Source organism: Salvelinus namaycush, chromosome 23 (genome assembly GCF_016432855.1).
Source record: "Salvelinus namaycush isolate Seneca chromosome 23, SaNama_1.0, whole genome shotgun sequence".
NCBI classification, from domain to species: domain Eukaryota; kingdom Metazoa; phylum Chordata; class Actinopteri; order Salmoniformes; family Salmonidae; genus Salvelinus; species Salvelinus namaycush.
In genome coordinates this window covers 14,015,638-14,025,340 of record NC_052329.1, presented here as the reverse complement: position 1 = coordinate 14,025,340, position 9,703 = coordinate 14,015,638, and the positions used below count along the sequence as shown (strand labels likewise).

The 9,703-nt window shown below is 48.9% G+C and overlaps 1 protein-coding gene across 1 annotated transcript in view; it reads right to left on the bottom strand.

Annotated features, from left to right (window-relative positions):
* Positions 1 to 363: 363 nt before the first annotated feature.
* The window catches only part of LOC120018973 (roundabout homolog 1-like), a 415,988-nt gene continuing 406,648 nt past the window's right edge, over positions 364 to 9,703 (bottom strand). The window contains exons 28-30 of the mRNA XM_038962182.1: positions 877 to 1,152; positions 509 to 702; positions 364 to 378 (exon numbers count right to left, since the gene is read on the bottom strand). Of these exons, the coding sequence (XP_038818110.1) occupies positions 364 to 378; positions 509 to 702; positions 877 to 1,152 (485 nt within the window). The remainder of the gene's footprint in view (positions 379 to 508; positions 703 to 876; positions 1,153 to 9,703) is intronic.

Below are 9,703 nucleotides of genomic sequence, written 5' to 3'. Positions count from 1 at the left end.
TTCTACAATTTAGAAAATAGTCAAAAGAAAGAAAATCTCTGAAATGAGAAGGTGTGTCCAAACTTCTGACTGGTACTGTAGATAGTTTATCTGCTAATGAGTATTTTGCTTTGGATTAAAGTACCATTCTTTTATTCTCTGGGATATTTTTTCTTCTGTAAAATGGACATAGAAAATGATAAATTAGAAAAACAATTGGTCTGTTTTCCAGGTGTATAGAAACACAATTGATGTACAGTATTTGTCAGCAAACATGATGGTGAGATACTGAGATATTTAAAATGGACAGAGGAACGATCACGGCATTCCTCTTCTCGGAAACTTCATTCTGGACAGAACTTCCTGTTCATCCCTTCTAGTACTTCAGGTCTCCACCATCTGGGGAAAAGGACAACACATAAAAATATATACACAACAAGCATAAAAATATATACACAGCATTTAATCTAATTGACCAATACTAAATCTGCAGTAACACTATGAGTTAGCCAGTCGGCAAGCACTGTACCTCTAAGTCATCGTCTCCTGGCTGGAAGGCCCCCATGTCGTTGGGGTTCCTGCGGGCCACCGGCCCCCCCTCTCCTCTCCGCCGGCCCCCTGAGCCCCGGGAGGACATGGAGCTGGAGGAGCTGGGGTCCCTGTCTCTGGGACTGTGGACCGTGGGGAAGGAGGGGCGGCTGTAGGGCAGGATGTCCTCTGGTCCTGGGACAAAAGAGGAGAGAGGACACACTGAGAACTCATGTCCTTCAACACAATACATATAGCTATTCACAATCTAAAGTTGCACTGTCAGAGCGGCATATCTACAGAACAGAAAGAACAATATACTGCTAGGTTAAATATAATTAGTTCCTTGTCCTAAGGTCTTCTCTGTACCTGGGTGTTGGCGTGCCTTGGTGCTGCCCCCCTCCTGTTTGTTCCCTTTCCCTGCGCGGGGGATCTTCTGTCTGTCCTGGGTCTCCCGGCGCTCTGAGGAGCTGGTACGGGGGTCCGATTCCTCCCGTGGCCGGTACCCTCCTCCTGAGCCCCCTCTCCTGTCCCTGCCCTCGCCTGCCTTGGGAGACATCATCCCCCGGGCCTCCAGGGCTGTCTTGGAGGGGTGTGTGGGGGACTTGAGCCCCGCTGGAGGGGGGATGGGAGGAGGAGGCAGATCTGGAAGATAAACAAAGGAAGAGGAGGACATTTGTTACTCAGTTGAAAACTTGTGTTAGGGTGTGAGATGGAAGATAATGAGTCAATGTGCTCTGGATTAGAGCCAGAGCCTAGCCATTAGAGCCTAGCCATTAGAGCCTAGCCATTAGAGCCATTAGAGCCTACCCATTAGAGCCTACCCATTAGAGCCTACCCATTAGACCCTAGCCATTAGAGCCTAGCCATTAGCGCCTACCCATTAGACCCTACCCATTAGACCCTAGCCATTAGAGCCTAGCCATTAGAGCCTACCCATTAGAGCCTACCCATTAGAGCCTACCCATTAGACCCTAGCCATTAGAGCCTAGCCATTAGCGCCTACCCATTAGACCCTACCCATTAGACCCTACCCATTAGACCCTAGCCATTAGAGCCTAGCCATTAGCGCCTACCCATTAGAGCCTACCCATTAGACCCTAGCCATTAGAGCCTAGCCATTAGCGCCTACCCATTAGAGCCTACTGTGTATACACATACTGACCAAGCGGAAGCACTCTGGACTGTACTGTGTACACACAGCCTGGGACGACAGATGGGAGACAGTGGGGAGATAAGGGGTAATGGCAGGCAGAGAGGGAGAAATGGAATATGGAGGGGAGGGAGGGAGGAGTGAAGGGAAAGAGGCGAGAGATGGGAGGGGAGGAAGTGAGAGAGGGGACGAGGTGAGAGAGGGGATGAGGTGAGAGAGGGGACAAAGTGAGAGAGGGGAGACGGGAAAGAGAGAAGAGAAAAAGGAAAAAAGGAGAGAGATGGACAGAGAGAGAGTGATGGAGGAGAGAGAGATGGAAGAAAGAGAGAGATGGAGGAAAGAGAGAGATGATGGAGGAGAAAGAGAGATGGAGGAGAGAGAGATGGAAGAGAGAGAGAAGGAGGAGAGAGAGATGGAGGAGAGAGAGAGATGGAGGAGTGAGCGAGATGGAGGAGTGAGAGAGATGGAGGAGAGAGAGAGATGGAGGAGAGGGAGAGAGATAGAGGACAGAGAGATGGAGGAGATGGAGAGATGGAGGACAGAGAGGTGGAGGAGAGGGAGAGAGAGAGTTGGAGGAGAGAGAGATGGAGGACAGGGAGAGATGGAGGAGAGGGAGAGATGGAGGAGAGAGAGATTGAGAGAGGGATGATGGAGAGAGAGAGAGATGGGGGAGAGAGAGATGGAGGAGATAGAGATGGTGAGAGAGAGATGGAGGAGAGAGAGAGTTAGAGGAGAGAGACGGAGGAGCAAGAGATGGAGGAGAGAGAGAGACGGAGGAGAGAGAGAGACGGAGGAGAGAGAGAGACATGGAGGAGAGAGATTGAGGAGAGAGAGAGATGGGGGAGATAGAGAGATGGAGGAGAGAGAGAGATGGAGGAGAGAGAGAGAGATGGAGGAGAGAGAGTTGGAGGAGAGAGCAATTTAGAGGAGAGAAAGAGATGGAGGAGAGAAAGAGATGGAGGAGAGAGAGAGATTGAGGTAGAGAGAGAGACGGAGGAGAGAGAGATGGAGAGAGAGAGACATGGAGGAGAGAGAGAGATGGAGGGAGAGAGAGAAATGGAGGGAGAGAGAGTGATGGAGGAGAGAGAGAGATGGAGGGAGAAAGAGTGATGGAGGAGAGAGAGATGGAGAGAGATGGAGGAGAGGGTTAGCAGAGGGGAGCGTGACGGTCAGCAGCTGGCTCTCTGTCCCGCTCCATTTCCCCTGTCGATGAATCAATGCTGTCTGTCCTTGAGTCATTATTCATATGAGCCTGACTGGTGGGCTGCCTAAGCGCTCACACCTCTACAGACACACACACACAAACAAAACACGCTGCCTGAGAAAAGCCTTGCTCCGCTTGCGATCGATATCTTTTCATCTTTTAATCAGAGGCCCAGTTGAGGGATGGCTCAGCTCTGTGGGCCGGCACGGTCCATAATCCACACAGGATTACAAAATTAATAAACATAGCAACCAGTCATTGCCACTGCTCCCACCCAGCATCCCAACACCGCTCACACCCAGCATCCCAACACCACTCACACCCAGCATCCCAACACTGCTCCCACCCAGCATCCCAACACCACTCACACCCAGCATCCCAACACTGCTCCCACCCAGCATCCCAACGCCGCTCACACCCAGCATCCCAACACCGCTCACACCCAGCATCCCAACACCGCTCACACCCAGCATCCCAACACCGCTCACACCCAGCATCCCAACACCACTCACACCCAGCATCCCAACGCCACTCACACCCAGCATCCCAACGCCACTCACACCCAGCATCCCAACGCCGCTCACACCCAGCATCCCAACGCCGCTCACACCCAGCATCCCAACGCCACTCACACCCAGCATCCCAACACCACTCACACCCAGCATCCCAACACCACTCACACCCAGCATCCCAACACCACTCACACCCAGCATCCCAACACCACTCACACCCAGCATCACAACACCACTCACACCCAGCATCCCAACACCGCTCACACCCAGCATCCCAACACCGCTCACACCCAGCATCCCAACACCGCTCACACCCAGCATCCCAACACCGCTCACACCCAGCATCCCAACACCGCTCACACCCAGCATCCCAACACCGCTCACACCCAGCATCCCAACGCCGCTCACACCCAGCATCCCAACGCCGCTCACACCCAGCATCCCAACACCACTCACACCCAGCATCCCAACGCCGCTCACACCCAGCATCCCAACACCACTCACACCCAGCATCCCAACGCCGCTCACACCCAGCATCCCAACACCACTCACACCCAGCATCCCAACACCACTCACACCCAGCATCACAACACCACTCACACCCAGCATCCCAACACCACTCACACCCAGCATCCCAACGCCGCTCACACCCAGCATCCCAACACCACTCACACCCAGCATCCCAACGCCGCTCACACCCAGCATCCCAACACCACTCACACCCAGCATCCCAACGCCGCTCACACCCAGCATCCCAACACCACTCACACCCAGCATCACAACACCACTCACACCCAGCATCCCAACACCACTCACACCCAGCATCCCAACGCCGCTCACACCCAGCATCCCAACACCACTCACACCCAGCATCCCAACACCACTCACACCCAGCATCCCAACGCCGCTCACACCCAGCATCCCAACGCCGCTCACACCCAGCATCCCAACACCACTCACACCCAGCATCCCAACACCACTCACACCCAGCATCCCAACGCCGCTCACACCCAGCATCCCAACACCACTCACACCCAGCATCCCAACACTGCTCACAGCCAGCATCCCAACGCCGCTCACACCCAGCATCCCAACACCGCTCACACCCAGCATCCCAACACCACTCACACCCAGCATCCCAACACCGCTCACACCCAGCATCCCAACACTGCTCCCACCCAGCATCCCAACACCACTCACACCCAGCATCACAACACCACTCACACCCAGCATCACAACACCACTCACACCCAGCATCCCAACACCACTCACACCCAGCATCCCAACACCACTCACACCCAGCATCACAACACCACTCACACCCAGCATCCCTGAATCACACACTGTAGGAACCTTTTACACACTCGGGGGCTAAAGGGGTTGCCGGTGTGTTTGTCTGTGTCGCTTTGACCAAATCAGGAAGGTCTAATACACTTTCCTGATTATCCACCCTCCCCCACACCCACACACATACACACACCTCCTGAATACACAGTGGGTCAGTCAATATCATAGGGTGGAAAAGCTTCTTTCATTTCTCCCCTGCCTCCTACCTCCGTCAGGATCCGATCAATGCCACTGTCTGTGAGATATAGCCCACTACAGGAGGAGGAGTGGAGAGGACAGCAAGGCAGATTTATGGACACAAGGAGGTGAGGAAAGAGGCCAGGTTTCAATAGCAGGGCCCGTATCCACAAAGCATATCCGAAAAGGTCCTAGGAATTCTGTTAAAACCTGTTATAAGACTTAAAAAGCTCCCAGCTCAGAGTGGGTTTTAGGAGGATGTTAAGACATGGCTCAGACAAATCTGAGGCATTGCCAGCTGTGAACTCGATAGCACGTGTGAGACAAACACAGTGAATGTGACTGTACATCAAATGTTGCAATGGTAAAAGGTTTCATATCATTTTCGCCTGACATTATCACTTTGCCTAAATCTTGATTAATATGTTTGCATGCATAACCTGTTCATTTGTAATACTGTGATAGGGATAATGCAATGAATCATACAGTTTAAAGGTTGTTAAAAGAGGAATTGTGATAACATAGCCGTTATATATCACCCTTGCAGATTAACGTTGCATAATGTTTGAAAGGTCTATCATCTTTACTGACACAATCAAAGTTAAAGGGATTCTCTGCTACTGTTGTATACTTTTTAGCCAGTAGTTCTGAAAGTAGAGGACACGAGCCAAAAGTGGTCGCCGAAAATGTCTTACTACCTCACATATGCTCTCTCTCTCTCTCTCTCTCTCTCTCTCTCTCTCTCTCTCTCTCTCTCTCTCTCTCTCTCTCTCTCTCTCTCTCTCTCTCTCTCTCTCTCTCTCTCTCTCTCTCTCTCTCTCTCTCTCTCTCTCTCTCTCTCTCTCTCTCTCTCTCTCTCTCTCTCTCTCTCTCTCTCTCTCTCTCTCTCTCTCTCTCTCTCTCTCTCTCTATATATATCTCAATATATATCTCTATCTCTCTCTATTAATATATATCTCTCTATATATATATCTCTATTAATATATCTCTCTCTCTCTATATATATATCTCTATTAATATATCTCTCTCTCTCTATATATATATATATATATATATATATATATATATATATATATATATCTCATATATACACTGCTCAAAAAAATAAAGGGAACACTTAAATAACACAATGTAACTCCAAGTCAATCACACTTCTGTGAAATCAAACTGTCCACTTAGGAAGCAACACTGATTGACAATAAATTTCACATGCTGTTGTGCAAATGGAATAGACAAAAGGTGGAAATTATAGGCAATTAGCAAGACACCCCCCAAAACAGGAGTGATTCTGCAGGTGGTGACCACAGACCACTTCTCAGTTCCTATGCTTCCTGGCTGATGTTTTGGTCACTTTTGAATGCTGGCGGTGCTCTCACTCTAGTGGTAGCATGAGACGGAATCTACAACCCACACAAGTGGCTCAGGTAGTGCAGTTCATCCAGGATGGCACATCAATGCGAACTGTGGCAAAAAGGTTTGCTGTGTCTGTCAGCGTAGTGTCCAGAGCATGCAGGCGCTACCAGGAGACAGGCCAGTACATCAGGAGACGTGGAGGAGGCCGTAGGAGGGCAACAACCCAGCAGCAGGACCGCTACCTCCGCCTTTGTGCAAGGAGGTGCACTGCCAGCGCCCTGCAAAATGACCTCCAGCAGGCCACAAATGTGCATGTGTCTGCTCAAACGGTCAGAAACAGACTCCATGAGGGTGGTATGAGGGCCCGACGTCCACAGTTGGGGGTTGTGCTTACAGCCCAACACCGTGCCGGACGTTTGGCATTTGCCAGAGAACACCAAGATTGGCAAATTCGCCACTGGCGCCCTGTGCTCTTCACAGATGAAAGCAGGTTCACACTGAGCACATGAGCACATGTGACAGACGTGACAGAGTCTGGAGACGCCGTGGAGAACGTTCTGCTGCCTGCAACATCCTCCAGCATGACCGGTTTGGCGATGGGTCAGTCATGGTGTGGGGTGGCATTTCTTTGTGGGGCCGCACAGCCCTCCATGTGCTCGCCAGAGGTAGCCTGACTGCCATTAGGTACCGAGATGAGATCCTCAGACCCCTTGTGAGACCATATGCTGACACATGCACATTTGTGGCCTGCTGGAGGTCATTTTGCAGGGCTCTGGCAGTGCACCTCCTTGCACTAAGGCGGAGGTACCGGTCCTGCTGCTGGGTTGTTGCCCTCCTACGGCCTCCTCCACGTCTCCTGATGTACTGGCCTGTCTCCTGGTAGGGCCTCCATGCTCTGGACACTACGCTGACAGACACAGCAAACCTTTTTGCCACAGTTCGCATTGATGTGCCATCCTGGATGAACTGCACTACCTGAGCCACTTGTGTGGGTTGTACACTCCGTCTCATGCTACCACTACAGTGAGAGCACCGCCAGCATTCAAAAGTGACCAAAACATCAGCCAGGAAGCATAGGAACTGAGAAGTGGTCTGTGGTCACCACCTGCAGAATCACTCCTGTTTTGGGGGGTGTCTTGCTAATTGCCTATAATTTCCACCTTTTGTCTATTCCATTTGCACAACAGCATGTGAAATGTATTGTCAATCAGTGTTGCTTCCTAAGTGGACAGTTTGATTTCACAGAAGTGTGATTGACTTGGAGTTACATTGTGTTGTTTAAGTGTTCCCTTTATTTTTTTGAGCAGTGTATATATATATATATATCTCTCTCTATATATATGTATATATATATATATCTCTCTATATCTCTCTCTCTCTCTCTCTCTCTCTCTCTCTCTCTCAATAAATATATAAATAAACAAACTTGTTGTGTTCATCCAAAGAGCAAAAAAAGAGTGTTCACTATGGATGATCAAATCAGGAAAGAGCTGAGTTTTGGTAAGTTTGTACTGTCGGCAGGTTTTCAGGCAGATGCCGTTAAGCACGTTGTTTCATTCGCTCTTGCTAGCTGTCACTCATATGGCGAGGAGCTGAAGCTCATTGGTTGAACTTGAATTGCTAGGGTGCCTGGCCACATCTGGGAAAATGTAGGGTAAATGGCGCAGCACAGCTTCCAGAAAAACAGTTGCTTCAAACTAGGGATTTGATTCCACATTGGACAACTATACTGAATGTATGGATAAATGTGTTTGCTAAATAAAGGTATTAGCAAAGAGGGAATGGAAAGGGTCAACTTTAGTTTGGTGGTTAAAACAGGCATTAGACAGGCATTGGACACGCATGTGAACCACATGGGGAAATAACCTCAAACCTGGTCATCTCACCAGCCACTGAGCAAACAGGACTGAAATAAGCATCAATGAGGGGGAAGGGGGGTGGAGAGAGTAGAGGGAGTTTTGGTCCACATGTACCACTGTCTTTTAATTGCCCTGTTAACCGCTGCTATTTCTGGGTAATTATGGCTGTCCTATCCTCTTCTGTCCTGGGTGGATTGCTGCTCTCACTCTGACCTCCAACGGACCGGACAGCAGAGGGTCAATTATTATACTACTATGGACATAAATACATGAATAAATAAACAAACAGGTTGTGAAATTGCCATGTGGGGGGGTACACTGCAGTCTATATGAACATGTGGGTGGTACACTGCAGTCTATATGAACATGTGGTTGGAACTTCCGGGTTGGAGCGAGTAGTCGCACTTCGCTTCGCTTCGCTTCGCTCCACAGGTAATATTACATTTCATTACAGTACAACGGTTTGATTTGTTTGATCTGAGCAATTTTTCTTAGCTAGCTACATAGCCGTTTAGAGTAATTATCGAGGTTAGCTAGCCAGCTATTTTCGTCCTTCTAACGTAGTCAACACTGCTAGCTAGCCAGCTAGCCAACTTCTACCGAATAGCAGCACTGTAGAAACTATTACATTACAACGGAACGACTTGATTAGTGTAGTGTTAGCTAGCTACATAGTTGTCTTTGCTGTCTTTGTATCTAAGATAATTGTGTAGTTTAGAGTAATTATCGAGGTTAGCTAGCCAGCTATTTTCGTCTGCCGCGCCGCGCCACCGTTCTCCTACCTAGTCAACAACTGCTAGCTAGCTAGTCAACTTCTACCGACTAGCAGCACTGTAGAAACTAATACATTACAACGGAACGATTTGATTAGTGTAGTGTTAGCTAGCTACATAGTTGTCTTTGCTGTCTTTGTATCTAAGATAATTGTGTAGTTTAGAGTAATTATCGAGGTTAGCTAGCCAGCTATTTTCGTCCGCTGCGCCGCGCCACCGTTCTCCTACTAAGTCAACAACTGCTAGCTAGCTAGTCAACTTCTACCGACTAGCAGCACTGTAGAAACTAATAAATACATTACAACGGAACGATTTGATTAGTGTAGTGTTAGCTAGCTACATAGTTGTCTTTGCTGTCTTTGTATCTAAGATAATTGTGTAGGTTAGAGTAATTATCGAGGTTAGCTAGCCAGCTATTTTCGTCGCCGCACCACCGTTCTCCTACCTAGTCAACAACTGCTAGCTAGCTAGTCAACTTCTACCGACTAGCAGCACTGTAGAAACTAATAATACATTACAACGGAACGATTTGATTAGTGTAGTGTTAGCTAGATACATAGTTGTCTTTGCTGTCTTTGTATCTAAGATAATTGTGTAGTTTAGAGTAATTATCGAGGTTATCGAGGTTACCTAGCCAGTTATCGAGGTTACCTAGCCAGCTACACTTTCAAACAAAGTCAACAACGCAGCCACTGCTAGCTAGCCTACTTCACCAGCCAGCAGTACTGTATCATTTTAATCATTTTAGTCAATAAGATTTTTGCAACGTAAGCTTAACTTTCTGAACATTCGAGACGTGTAGTCCACTTGTCATTCCA